Source organism: Odontomachus brunneus, unplaced genomic scaffold, assembly GCF_010583005.1.
Source record: "Odontomachus brunneus isolate Ranch 3 - 2012 unplaced genomic scaffold, Obru_v1 Obru_scaffold_052, whole genome shotgun sequence".
Classification (NCBI taxonomy): Eukaryota; Metazoa; Arthropoda; class Insecta; order Hymenoptera; family Formicidae; genus Odontomachus; species Odontomachus brunneus.
In genome coordinates, this window is record NW_022639502.1 from 504,582 (window position 1) to 519,700 (window position 15,119).

The 15,119-nt window shown below is 46.9% G+C and overlaps 1 protein-coding gene across 7 annotated transcripts in view; it reads left to right on the forward strand.

Moving 5' to 3' along the window:
• The window catches only part of LOC116845424 (nuclear receptor coactivator 3), a 140,607-nt gene that overhangs the window by 78,246 nt on the left and 47,242 nt on the right, over positions 1-15,119 (forward strand). The window contains exon 1 of one of the 7 annotated variants that reach the window (XM_032818087.1): positions 10,000-10,257. The exons of 5 other annotated variants lie outside the window; for them this stretch is intronic. Coding sequence is in view for 1 of the 2 variants with exons in the window: in XM_032818086.1 (XP_032673977.1) it covers positions 14,869-14,891 (23 nt within the window). In the remaining variant the exon portion in view is untranslated. Of the gene's footprint in view, positions 1-9,999; positions 10,258-13,609; positions 14,892-15,119 lie in introns of those variants that run through there. One more of the 7 variants, XM_032818086.1, reaches the window with a different exon arrangement.

Here is a 15,119-nt window from a genome sequence, read left to right on the forward strand (position 1 = left end):
TATCCTCTTCCCCCCCCCCCTCCTCTTCGTCCTCCTTCTCCCTCTAACGCTCTGTGACGCAAAGACGCGGGTTACGTCATATCGTGGCAACGCGCGGGTGTCGCGTCGCGCCCGTCGACATGGTAACGTCGTTTCGCGCGCGCGTGTTTCTCCCTCCTCTCCTTCGCGAGGTCTCCTTCCCCTCGTCCCCACGTCGTGTTTACCATTAGCATATCTCATCTCGCGCGTCCGCCGAGCCCAGGCACCGGGTATTAAATATCATTCCGTGGATTCCACCCTCGCTCTCACCTTTTATCTTGCTCTTCTTCCTCCTTCTCTCGGCCTGCTCCGTGTTTTATCGTCATCGGCGCGTCGTCGTCGTCGTCGTCGACGAGAGGAGCGAAAATCGGAAGGGACGATCCCGACGGTGGTCATCGTTCATCACGGCGGAGATTCTTTCGCGACTTTTCTGTCTCCTTCATTCGAGAAAGAGATTTCTCCTCTCGTTGATGAAATTAGCGCGACGTGCGTCAGACTCGCGACGGGGATTTTATCGGGCGAAGAACTGTGCCGCGGCAAACGAGGGAATCGGTTGGAAATTGCGGTGGTTGAAGGAACGACAGGCATTATACTTTGAGATACGCGATTATACTTTCGGAAACTTCTTCTCCACGCGCCGGAGTGCTCGATTGGAGGATGCGGCGTTAAAGTTCCCGCAGAGCGTCCGTCGAGCAACTCGATTAAGGCGCTGCGTCGCGAAGCGCGATCCATTTGTCACGAGGGGGGACCTGTTGATCTCTCCTGAACCCTTTTCGCGTTTGACGCGAAGTAGTTGATGGCGAGCTATTAAATTTGTCGACGCGTCGGGGACGGATGATCCTGCGGAACGGAGGAGACACGAGATCTTCTCCTCGAGAGGAGGATTTTCTCGGATACGTTGCGAAAATGGACGGTTGGAAATCGCGCGTCGGGGATTAACGAGCTTCTCGTTACTTCGCACAACTCGAGTGAGCTGCACGGAAAAAAACAACTCCGCTAGTGTAACCGAGTTTTCTGTCATGGAAAATCCGATGAAAAACTCAGTTTTAGGAGCAGGAAGATTCCTGCAGAAGGTTTCTACTCAGCCAATATTGTTACCTCAACTACTTGGTTTCTACCGAGTTTCAATGCAACTGGATGTTGGGACGAATGTTTTTCGTCACAGTAACAGAGACATTATTTCCACCGTTCAGTTACACACGAACTGGCATTTTTTTGCCATGTGTGCAAACTTCTCGAACTCGCACGGAGAAAACTATTTCAATTCGAGTAACTGAACAGGGACTTGACGAAAAACTCGCCGACGAGAAGTACTATCTGTCGCTGCTGCGACCGAAAATATTCGTCTGAACATTTAGCTGCATTAAAACTCGGTTGAGATAACTCCGAGCAATTGGCCGAGCAGAAACCTCCCACAGAGCAGTCCCTCTGTTTCTACACTCGAATTTTTCACCTAACCCGCGCGAATAACAGAAAATTCAGTTATACCAACGGAGTTGTCTTTTTTCTCGTGTGACTCGACTTGAAGAACGTCCCATGGCTTTTCTCAGACTCGTGGATACTTTTCTCCCTTTTTTCGCATAGATCACAAAGCGTGCCGTCGAAGTCAATTTCGTGGTACGAAAATAACCGAAGCGGCATCGACCGTATCGTCGTTGAAATCTCCGCTTGATTGATCGCGACGTGCGAACACGTGTCCCGCCATGCTCTACTTTCAATTTCGCTGGGGAGTCCTTCTGAGTCCTACGGCCACGCGATCTATCTTCGTCATCTTATCCGTGAGCCAACAGATATTGAACAGCAGAATCCATTTTCGTTAGGAAGCGTGTCGTCGTGACGTGTATCTGTTGAGAGAAACAAGTGCCGAGAAGAGCCACTTGCGAAGCTTGCGCTTCGATCCCCGGAGGATACGTTTTTGTCGCAAGTTTGAGACATCGCTCGTGCGAATAGGTAGTGAAACTATCGGCATCGTTGTTGATACCGAGCCGATGGTCCCCAAGTGATTAGTTCTATTCGATTTTCCCCTCTTTCAGAAAGTCATTGACGTTAAAGTTTATATATAATTACGACAAGATTTAGGAGATAACGTTTACGACGAACAAAATTTAAGCAGTATCATTGGCGGACTAATTGAAACGCCAACACAAGTCGAACGTAATTAGCATAATTCTCGTTTAATATCCCGCGTCGTTGATCTAAAAGAACCGAAAATAAATTCAATTAAACGCGCGGAACCGAGGCGAATTTTTGTGTGAGCATTAAGACACACGTTCGCCGTAAGAGAGAAGTCCACGGGTGCTCTCGAGCCGTTGCAAAATCGACGCGAAGCTGCAATCCGGTCGAGGAACGGAGAAGGGGAGAGAAAAGAAAAGGAAAAAAACGAGAGAGGTAGGGAGAAAGAGAAAAAAGAGGATGATCGCTCCGGCCAGCGGCGAGTAGTTTCGTATTCCGGGATTATTTCGTCGGGAATTAAATCCGTTGCGCAATCGCCGCGGCGTATCGTCGACGGGTTTTATCGGCAAGCGAGTGAGCTCTCCTCTTCGATGCAAAGGGCACGCGATCTGAATCCCTAATAAAAGGGTAGGAGGACACGGCGACGGCCGTGGCGGAACGGAGGCGCCATTCGAGGCGACCAGATTTTTAAGTTACGAAAGCAGAACATCGATATTTTAACTTTCCATGACGCGAGGTGTCGTGTATCTATTTTGCTCCCTCGATAAGGCGCGACGACGATCAAAGATATAAAAAGGAAAGTATATACACACACAGAAAAATATATATTATATTCAAATAAATATCATTTGTTTGAATATTTCATAAGTATGTGTATCTGCAAACATATTATACACTTAAAAAAAATATTTAAAAATTTATTTGTGAGATATAAAGTTTACTTTTGCTTGTAGGATATAAAGTTTATTTTATTTATACTATATTTCTGTGAAATATAAACTTTATGTCCCGCAAATATATTTTCAAATATTTTTTTCTCAGTGCAAGCTCATTACAAGCGTCAAATTTGTTTAAAATAGATTCTGAATCTTAATAGGTGTCAATTAATACTAAAGACAAAAAGAGTGCGGCCAAGTTTGGCCATTTTGCAGCACTCGAAATCTTAGATCATTTTTCGATAAATTTGTAGTTATTCATGAGCAGGTTAAAGATGTATGTGTGTCAAAGTAATGCACTTCATCATTTGGGAAAATTATTCTGTTAAAACAGATTATATTGTTAGAGGAAATGTAAGAAATGAGATGAGTCTTTATCAATAAAATAATATTAGGATTTATAATTATAAATGCTAATAATATTTGTTAACTTAGAATGATTTTTATTAAGGTTTTATCACGATTAACTTAATCATCGATTTAATTCCGTTGTAACTAGTAGAATTAACCAACAGCTATTTGCTGATGCCACAAAGTGGGGCTTAAATGAGAAATTGGCCGCTTTCTTTGGTTTGTTTATTGCAAAGAGCCGAAAAGATTTTTCTTCGATAAAGTTTTACAATAAATTTCTACAGAAAACAAATTTCTCTTTTGATGACATGATAATGAGCTTTTCTCAGATTCGTGATGAGTGTATTTTAGACTATCAAGAATTTTATTATTATTATTATTAAGAAATATTTTTCGCTGAAGAGAGGAAAGTAAACCAAGTTCTTACCAGTAGAATTCTTAGCAGTGAAATTTTTCTCTACTGTATCCTCGTATAAATACGCAAACTAAAATCGATCACGTGTCTGTATTTGGCCGAGAAAGATATCTCGTTTTGTTTCCATTTCGGTGTGTGTGTGTGTGTGTGTGTGTGTGTGTGTGTGTTGTGTGTTGTGTGTTGTGTGTTGTGTATTCTTTTTTTCTATCTCCCGCGAGAGCGTTCGAAGCGAAATTAAAAATCCATTAGTTATCGTTGAAGCGGAGCGTTTCGACGATCGTCATCGAGTGGGTGGCGAGATATATATTGGACCTCGTATTCCCGCTACGCGGTTCAGCGGCTGAATGTGCCTATTCCGATGCTCATCTCGCATTGACATTGACCGCGATCTTCGCGTTGAGAAAACAAAACTCCGAATCGGAGCGCGTTCGCGCCATACTTAGCGGCGAGCGACGTTTATGGCTCGACGGGAAACCGATTTTTGACCGATATTTTCCCCACACCGTCCTCAAATCGTGCTAGTTCTTTTTGCCGACATAAGTGCACGCAATTTTTAATCCCAGCTGAGAGCGCGGAATCAAGAAAGGTGTCCTTAAATTAGAAATACGCGCGACGCGATAATTTTAGTCCTCCGCATTCGCCATTCGCGATAATCGGATACTTTCTCTCTCTGAAACGATCGAATCAACGTGCGGCCGATAAACGAGAAAGACTTTTAACCTCGACCGCGAATTTGATCGCTCGAGAGCGGAGCCAAGCCCTCAGGAATCTAGGTGTGTCTACGTGTAGCGATGATGCGTGTTTCCCGGTGGGCGAATTTTCCGCGGCCGTTTTCTGGACGGCTCGGAGCCTTCAAGCTTAGGACTGAATTTGGTCATCGTGTCACGTTCGCCGCTCGCGCCGGCACATCGGCGGCGGCGGTGACGGTGGCTGCTTTCACCCGGTAACTGAATTCACTTTCAAAATTATCATCGTTCCTCGATCAGCGGGAGATCCGTCGGTGCATCGGCCGGCGTTCGTCGGGAATGCGCTCGTGCGCCGGTGAGCGAGAAAATCAAGGAGGTACCGTTGTCCGCGCGAGATATGTGTGCCAGCGCGAAAGACTTTCTTCCGTTGCGCGAGTCGTGTCCGAAAAATTGTGCACCCACGTGCTACGTGAGAAGTGCTGTGGCTTAAGTTTGGCATTAGAAATCCAAAATGTTCTCGTCTAACGACTTTTACGCGGAGAGGATAGTTTCTCTCTTTTCTCAAATAAACTCTTTCCAGCTTTTCTATGCTTCTAGTAGTGCAAGACTGAGGGTAAAGTCCATCTTGCTAAGCAACATAGTAAATTTTTCTGGAAACATAGCCAATTTTTTAATAACGCATTAATAGTTCCTGAAACGTAAGTAGCATATATGAAATGAAGGGATAGTCAATTAGTGCGAAATGTCGATCTATTCCTCTATTACAAAATTCTGGAATAATTTTTGTCATGAAATTCTCTCCGTCTACAAAGCTGTCAGATGTGTTACAAGTTAGCAATAAAAAAGCGTGATAGTTATGTTTACCTAATTACAACTTAATATTTCTTTTATCTTTATTTTATTATGTATCGCATTGCTCTTTTACTTTATTATATATCTCTAATTTATTCCATCTGAATAACGATATGCTTTTCTCGTTGTTTTTCCTCAATGCATTCGCGTGATAAATAAAAAGGAATAAATTGCTCCTTCAAATATATCGCAGTATTACGAGATGAGATCGTTACTTAAGGTCGCTTTATTCCGTTATTAACAGAAGGTTAGTTATACACAGCGGGTAAACGTCGCAAGCGCTCGATCCTCTTGACTCGCGCACAAAGGATGCGAAATAGCAGCTCGCGCACAGTTCGATTGTCGTTGCGCAACGGACGCGATTCGCGCGCGTACGTAAAAGGGAAGACCCCGAAGCTCGGAAAGGTCCCTATAAAAATACGAGCGCGCCGTTCGCGCGATCCTTATGCTTTGCATAAACATTACGCAACAGCGATATCGCGCGATTGCAATAAATAAAACTAAGAATAGCGCTGATATTCGCGCGCGGCTCTCCGTTCGCCTTGTGAATGTGTGTGTGTCCACGAGCGTACTTTCTATTTCTCGGATGGTATGAATCAGCCGCGACGCGTGAAGGCTGAAAAAAATGCGCGGCATTTTAGGGTCCTTTCCCCTCTCGCGTCGGTGATAAAGGAGGGCACGTGGAGTGTGAACCTGAACTCCGTAGGAAGATCGGAGCGGCGAAAGGTGTATACAGAATGCCCCAGACCTACCGGGTGCCCCTTTGATACGCGGATTTTCCGACGAATGAGTTTTAACTCACCTGAAATTCCAGAAAGGGAAAGGTTGACTTTGGAATTTGTTTACGAATAAAATCGTGATTACGGATAGCGTTGTAGAATAATTGGAATTTTCGAAATAGCGATCCGAGAAATTCTTTGAATATCTAAATTCAGTTATTCTCCAAATTCATAGTGTACATGGAGAAAATATTGCAGTAAAAATTACAATACTATTTTGGTAGTCTCGTGTCAATTGTAATCGAAATACATTTGTTTGGAAATGTTATGCACGTTTGACTTTTTGATACTAAATTATTGTAATTGCTGGAATGTTTTTAATATCAGGCAGATGATCAAATTTATTATTTCTGTAATAATTCATATTGCAATTTCATTCATCGTCCGGCTTTATCGAAAGAAGGAATTTGGAGAAGGCATTGTATGATTTTGACATAATTTTTCCACTACAATATTTTCTCCGTGTATCATCCCTCCGAAAAATTTGACATCTATTTTCAGAGAGATCCGCACAATATAGATCTCCTAAAACGTCCTGAATGAAAGATAATTCGAGGTACAACAATAGGAAACGTTGAAAAGCAATTATCTATGCGATAAGAAGTGTCGATTTGTCGACATTTCAGTCGAGGAAAGAATCAACTCGAATCGGAATGTGTATCCGTGGCTGGAGCTAAAGGTCGTTGATTTCGCGACACCGTGTACACGCGAGTGGAGGGAACTTCTGGTCGATGGCCGTGGCTGAGCCCGCGCGTCTGCAGAACAGTTTACAGCTGCATACCCGAGCCGGGGAAGTGTGTTACTACTCGAGCGTAACCGAGAGACCTCGACCAATTTAAATGCGCGATCGCCTTCTACGGATCGCCACTGACTCCGATTCGCGAGTAGATTAACGCCTAACTTCGCACGCGCGTCACCCCGACCCTCATGCACGTCAATTCGAGCGCGAAACTTCTCGGATTTACGGAAAGTAACCCGACACGCGAGTAACGGTGTACTTGATTCTGGCCGGATCGCCCTTTAACGCGAGGATCACGAAAAGGGACACTTTCGCCCTACTTCGGGATTTCCGAACGCGTGCTCGTGTTTGTGAAGCCGCTGATTCGCGCAAAAGTATTTTTTCTTCTAAGAACAGTAGGCTTATCCCGAGAAAGAAATTTCCCCAACGCGACAGAGTATATATTTTACTTACGGCGATTTCAGGGGTTTCAATACTGGAAGTGCTGCACGCGACGTTGACGTATCTATTCTCGAGCGCATGAATCGAATTATAGACGAAAGAAAAAGTGTGACTTTGCAAAAAATGTGGCGCAGGCAAATTCTTCAACTTTTCGAACGTTTGCGAAATTTGGCTTGCGTAGCTTCTTGCAGCCCGCTCTACCTTTTATATTTTCATAATGTCGTTCTTAATATTTCTTCTCTACATAATATCGTTCCATAAAAAGCTTGGGTTTAATAAGTTTATTTACCTGCGAATCTTACCCACAAAATTTCGCGGAGCGAGAAACGTCACACGTCCGATCACATGTCTCTCGTTTGCCTGCGCATTAATAGCGACAGATAAAAACGGCGCGCGTGTCGCTGCGCGGCGTCTCGCGGATAAATCGGCCGTCGATCTTGGCGAGAATTCCCAGTCGATCCTCGCGATTGATACGCGATATCTCACAGTGTTTGATCGCCGCGTCGAACAGGTGTTCGCCCGTGAAAGTGCGAGCGCGTCGTCGCTATGAGAAGCGCGCACGCGGATCTTCGCGTTATTGTACGCGGTGTCCCAGAAGTGTCGTCATGGGAAATACGTGTATTAAACGGCGCATTTCCCTTTCTCTTTCTGTTGCTTCCTCTTCGTCGCGAAATTTGTACGCGCATATTTTAATTTCGCGCGGTGGTTTATTCTCGCCAATTTTCGCGCGAGCAAATGGTGACAACGAGGCGTACTTTATGCATGAGTGCGATTCTGCACTGCGCGTCGTTTCGGTTATCGATATTAATTTCACGTTTGCGTGGGTGTTACGCGCAATATTGCGCATTTCGCCGCCGGACTCTCTCTCTCTCTCTCTTTTTCTCTCTCCCTTTCTCTTTCGAATTATAGCGACGCCGTCGCTGTCGCTCTCGTGCGTCCGCCGAGACTTCATCGCTGCAAATGCTTAAGTCGTTCTAGCCACTTGCTATTCATGTCTTTCATTTATTCCGCCGAGACGGCGAAATTAAATTTTCCGCGGTTTCTCGACAAAGCGCGCGCGGAGTACGACATTATTAAAAACAAAACGGTATTCAAGGCATCAGGAGCGCACGTGCGCGCGCACACCGACCTGGTATTAACCAGGTCCCCTTTTTCTGTGTTTTTCGAACGCGCAATTAATACAACTCGTGTTGTACATTTTGCGATCTGATATACGCTAAATATATCGCTTTTATTTCTTTTATTTATTCACTCAGCCATCGCTCATTAACTGCTGTACATTGCAAATTCGAGGGAAGATAGCTATATAGCGCGAGAGCATGGTAAGAATAAAATGTAAATCGTGCGAGAAATCCCTTAGAATTAACCTTCGACTACACTTTTTACGCTAGTCAGCTTATCGATCAGAGACTAATGAGGCTTGCCTCACTTCCAATAATATATTTTTATACGTGCACGTAGCGCACTTTGAATTTTCTGCTATTACCGTGGATTGTAAATCGCTGTGATAGCCCATAATTTATTAGATTCATTTCTGCGAATCCAGCTGTAGGGAGAAGTGTACGTGAGGGAATTCATTCGCTTACATGGAATGTAAGCGGGAGCTTAATGATAATATAATCCTTCGATATTGACTCGAGGAGAGAGTACGGTATCGATGCAGCGCCATCGAAAAGCGAAGGACTGTTTTGGCGCGAAAAAGCAATATATCGATGCTTATGCAGATGGTCGCATCAATATTCGTCGGGATATCACAGAGAGTGTATCGAAGGATTTTATACGCGCATATAAAAGTATCGCCTTCTCCTTCTTGATACGAAACGTAATTCGATAGTCACATGCAAACGCGGCTCAGAGAGAGAGAGAGAGAGAAAGAGAGAGAGGGAGAGATATCTCTCTATACATTACTCGGTCATTCCCGATCCTTTATATGTAATCACGTAGAGCCAAAGGGTAGCGCGATCAATTATTTTCCCAGGAAGCCGTAACACTACTCCACTTCGGAGAAGATATACCACTGTGTGAACGTTTTCGCGCGGCTCCCATTCGTCATCCTCGATCTTCCGTGCGATCATTTATTCCCGTTCCCCGAAACGGCAATTTTATCAGTCTCATATTCGCTATAATCTATCAAGTTACTCTCCGGCGCTGTCGCGAGACTTCCGCCGACGAACACTCGATACGCGGGCGAGCGACGAGGAAGAGGCAACCCTTCTCCGTCGGGGTGCGCGCCGCAAAGGGTCGAATATTCACAGCTCCCCCTTCGGCAAGACGGCAGCTTGCTGCTCGTGGCGATGCAGCGCGGCGACGTGTGTGCGATGCGATGCAAAGTCCCGCGGCGGGTAAATCACGGCGACGGTGGAGTCCGAGAGAGAAGAGGTGCCGAGGCGGCAGAGGAGGAGGAGGAGGAGGAAGAGGAGGTGGTGGTGGAGGTGGTGGTGGAGATGGTGGTGGCGGCGGTGGCGGCGGCAGGTCGGCCAGCAGAGAGCGAGCGAACGACTCGAGTAGCGGCTCGAACGCGCGCGTTGCGCGCGCGGCACGACGCGACGTGGCGCGGCGCGCACGCCGCGTTGCCGCGATCGCCCTGGCCCACTGACCTATATTACACGCGGGGTACAGGTCCCGCATATACGAGTCTCGACCCACAAGCGATACTCGGCCGCGCCAAGTCGGAGGAGCGGGCCACGCCGCGCCGCGCTGTGCCGCTTCGCTCCGCTCCGCGTCGGTGTTCGCCTGCTGGTCTCTCTCTCTCTCTCTCTCTCTCTCTCTCTCTCTCTCTCTCGTCGTCCGCTTCTCCGCTTCTGTCTCTTGTTCTTCTTGTTCGTGCGCTGGCGAAGGCGTCCTCGGTCGTCTCTCTCTGTGGCACCGCGGGAAGCCGCGAGAGACGCGAAAGTGTCGTCTCGGCTTCTTACGTGCGTGTCTCTCCTCGTGCGTGCGTGCGTGCGTATAGAAGTCGAATCGTGGAGGATCGACTGGAAGATAATGATGATAATGATGATGATGATGATGTCGATGATGACGCTGTTGCCGATGCTGCTTGCTGCGGAATCGCGGGAGTACGGGGAGCCGAGTACGCTGAGAGTAGACGGTGATTGTTTTTCTTCTCTATTTAAGCTGCTGTTTGAATGAAAGTTACCTGGACGGGGCGAATGAGAGGGAGAGAGTGAGAGGGAGATAGAGAGAAAGGGAGTGAGCGCGTAGTGCCGAGGTATTGTAGGGTGGACTGTAGAGTATGTCGAAGTGCGAAGTAACGGACGGAACGTAGCCGCTCCGAGACGTCAATGCGAGAGACGTCCGACGTGTGCACGAGGAACGCCGAGCGCACGTGCATTATAGATATGCGTTTGGCGCAACGTGGATATTTCCGTCGAGAACGCCGTTGCTCCACGTTCAGTATCGGTCTCCTACGTTGCGAGAGGTCCCGCAGTCGAGAGGCCAGATAGATCGCGCTGTTTCTCTCGCGACTTTCTCTTGCCGAAGTTCCCGGTCTGACTTTTGGAAAAATGTTCATTGTGTCTTCTTCGCATCTCGTTGATAACTCGCGAAAAGTATATCGATCGTTTCTACTCACGGAGGTGAAATCTAACTGGAATCGTGAACGTTGTTGGGAGCGCGAGTGTGTCGCGATATGTAATATTGGATGGAAAGAATGGGACGACTTAACTCAGGATTCTATAACGAGTGCTTTATTTTCGAAACAGGAATTGTTATTCTCAAGAGCGACGAACAATAGTTGGGACTGGTCAGACATATGGATTTTTTTTTCAACCAAAACTTTGATAAAATTTTGTCGGAAATGCCTGAGGAACTGTTTTTACGAAATATTTACAGTATTTGTCATGCTTATGGAGGTCACAATATTTATCCGGCTAGCACATTTATATCTACCCGGATGTGTGGAACTATCGGCAGATAGATAAACAGGGTTCTCAGATAAAGCTTTCAAGAACTTGGGTCACGGTTCGCAACCACGCGAGGTGGCGGCGCGACGGGTTTTGGGACACCCTGTACGAGGGGATAAGAGCGGCAGCTATTGCGCGCGTAACTTCCGCGATCGCATCGATTCGGAGCGCGGGGCGGGCGGGAGTGGAAGTGTGTCAAGGACGATTGGAAGCGAGAAGGAGTCGAATAGCTCGGACGCGCACACTATACGCTTCGATTTAGCGTTCGCGCAATGTCCGCGCGTTGCTCCGTGTGTCAGGCTGATCCATGAAGCGGATAGATGCGCCAATGATGTTCGTTGCGGTTACAAGGGATGCGGATGCGAAACGTTTTTCATCGCAATTTGGAACACGGAGCGCCCGTCGTGTTACCGGTGCGCTCTATGGACGAAGCGATACCCCGCAATACCACGATACTGTCGGGTCCCTCTGTACCACGTCGCTCTCCATGATTCCCACGGGCAATTCCCTGCTCGGTATACTTAAAAATATCAATTGTTTTCCTTGTTCTTAGGTAGAAAAATTATAGTTTTTTGTTTTTTCATTTAACTTCTCTTATTATGTTTTGGTAGTGCATGAATGAAAACTGTCAGTAAGATCTGTCTTGCTTAGGAATACAGTAAATTTCGCTAGGAACATAGAAAATTTGTTAATAGCACATCCCAGTTGCTGTGAGTGAAGTGCTGTAGAAGCGATGCCTGGTCATCAGCGCGCCCCACTCCTCCCTAGCCTATTATCGCTCGACACTCGACGCTCGCCTAACACAATGTAACTCCACTTGAGCGGTGATGAGAGGAGGAGTGACGCGCGGACCAGGTACTACATCTCCACACACGATCATTCGTCAATCTCCTGTAATTAGTAACTAAAAATTTTACGTGGTTGTTGGCTAAATGGTAGAGGAGCTTTCTTGTCCAATTTGACCTAATCTACACGTACTGTATGATATCTATATTTTTATAATATATACACACATATAGTTGTAATTACATATGTCGATTATAATGTCATGTACACATCATACAGTTCATCAGAAAAATTCAAATCTAACTTTATGTGAATATCTAAGTATTAATAGTCGTTACTTGAAATTTTCCTTAGAGATACTTATATTTGAACTTCAAGTTAAATGAGTTTTTCAGTTGGATTGTGTTTGCAAATTTAATGTCGCCTGTGTTGCATGATTCAAAATAAAAACTCAAATTTGACCCTAAGTTCAAATCTGGGTATCTCACTTTAGGACAAGTTTTAAGTAACGTCTATTAATGCGTATCCGAGTGTGACTAATGAGACAAGCTTTAGGACATGGATATTAATACGAACCATGAAAGCTGATAAAGATTCAAAAGATTTTACGAAACAAAAGATACATTAGTAGTATTCGCGTGCATATCTTATTATCGTGTTGCTACTTAAAAGTACGTGGTGCGAGCGAAGTTTTTATCATATCTTGATTAATATCTATCTTATCCTACATTGGATAGGAAAAAGATATATGCGCTGGATTTGCACAAAGGAGGGAGATTTGAGTTGAATTTCGGGCAAATTGCGAAACGTACGAGCACCCTTTCCACCCGGCTAAGCAACAACCTCCATTATCACGGAGCGCGCACGCTCGCGGCTAGTAGTTACAGACAGAGATAGTCGGTCTGACGAAGCGACGTTCACTCGTGCGTCTCGGTGCGCGACGACGTCGCGACGCGTAAGTGCGCACACGCACACGGTGTCTCGCCTCGTGTCTGTCCTGCGTCTTTTGCACGCGCGGGCCGAATCGGTCTCGTCGTTTTCGGCCTCGACGAGGAGCACGAGCTCGACTTGGAATTCTTTCGGCCAATGGAGGGGGGGGGGGCGAGGGGGACGCGACGGCAGCTTGATTGAAAGAAGCGTCAAATCGCGTTGCGAAACGACGTTTAATTTGAACGTCGCGCTTCTCGAGCGATAGATGTGTCGGGGCGGAGGAGAACGAGATGCAAATATAATCGATGCTGCGTGCGAAAAGAAGAACGTCGAAGTTAAGTTCTGAGAAAAAATAAAATGGAAAAAAGAAAAGGTGGCGGGACGACACATGAGAACTGGACTTAAACGTGAGACTAAGCTCTAAAAATCACCGCGGCCAACTGGGTTAAACAAAAATTTCGCCACATCTACTGTGCGTCGATTGCGAACCGCCGCCGTCGCTGTTCCCCACTGCGTCTGTGTGTAAGTAACAGCCCACACGTACGCACGTTTTCGCACACACATACACACACGCAGTTTGCTCAGTGGGCATCGTAGACGAGCAGAAAGGGAGAGAAGAGGAGAGAGAAGTGGTCTAGGCGACGTGGGATAGGCAGGCAGAGTGAGGAAGATCGCGAACGATCAAAAGGAGGGAGAGTATAAGCTCTAGACGCAGCAGGAGGGGAACGAAGAGGAACAGCGGTTTGAGAAGGAGGAGGTGGTGGTGGTGGTAGTGGAGGAGGTAGTGGTGGCAGAGGTGGTGGAGCAAGGGGAGGAGGTGCTTCGTGACAACTGGGTGACGGCTGCGTGGATACACGCCGCTCGTGATGCAAGGTGCTTTCCTACGCGATAAGTGGTGACGTCGGCAGAAGCGCGAGAGTCTCGGCACCGCACCTCGGCTCGACTCCTCGACTCCGCGACCAGCAGCTACCGAGGAAGAGAGAACGCACTGGTTCGCGCGCGCGCGCGTGCGTGTGATTTCGCTCTCGCGAAAGAGAGCCACTCGCGCTGATAGAGCGGTCCTCTTCTTTCTCCTCTTCTTCATGAAGCTCCGCGGAGAGCGGCGAAGAGAAGACAGAGAGCGAGAGCGTAAACAAGAGGAAAGAAGAGTGCGGATGAAGTGTACGTCGACGAAGCGCGAGTGACTTGCCGAGTGACGAGTGGAAAACTGGGAGCGCGTTTGCGCGGAAATTAAGAGGAAGCCTCTCGCGAATCGACCGACGAAAGTATGTATACGTGAGAGAGAAAGAGAGTGCGTGTCTTCGGTGCGCCGGTCGTCTCTGTCCTCCTCTGCGATTCCGCGTGATCAGCCGTATCTTTTGATGTACAATCTTGCGAATTTTGGAGCCGGAGACTTGGAGAGTCTCTTACTCGCGACTGTTTTGCGAATCTCCCGGCTGATCATCCTATCTTTATCTTTAAGCTCTTCCTCGGGCGAATTCTCGAGTGATATTATGCGCGCTGACCACCGAGTGAGTTTCATCGGAAACGTCGACAGTGTATGACGCATTTCAAAGGTCGAGGAAAAATCTTGAATCTCGAACGGTTGCGCGGTGTTTGGGGGAGCGGACGTTAACATACACTGAGTGACGTGTTGTCGAAGGATACCAACTGTGGACGACACGTCCGCAAGCGGCGACTACCAGTGTGTCCAGTGACTAATGTGAGTCCCAATCCGCGAAGTGATTAAATACAAGATTAGAAGATTGCAGATTCCTCTCGCGAGGAGATAACGCGAGTCGCTAATACGTCGTGTTACTAACGCGTCGGCGACGAGAATCTGGAATGAGACTCGCTTGGAAAGTTTGCGTTCAAGTATCGACACGATGTCGGAATCCTCGTGAGGGATATCGTGAATCCTCGAGCCAGCCATGAGATCGATCATCGAGAGCGTACGTTGTGACGAAGCTTCGAGTGCATCGAGAGTCCCGTGGAATCGGACTACGCTTTCGGCGTTCAAAAGACGTTTGTGCGATCATGACATCGGGGAATTAATATTCGCCGTTGAGTAAAAGTGAGAGGGCAGGAAAGTCTCCGCGTCGATGATGGAGAAGCGGAACGCGCGGTAAGCACCAAGCTTCGACCGGGTGGTTTTTCTAATCGCAAAAGTCGCGAAGTCGATCGACGCGTCTCGAAGACCAAGGCGACGTGGTAGAAAAGGGTGACCATCTCCATCTTCGTGATTGCTAAGGAGAATTCGCAAAATATAATTGCGAATTCAGTATTAAAAAGACAAAAGAAAAACTATTAAATTGCTCTTCTGTACACCCAGAGAAAAATACACGGCAATAGC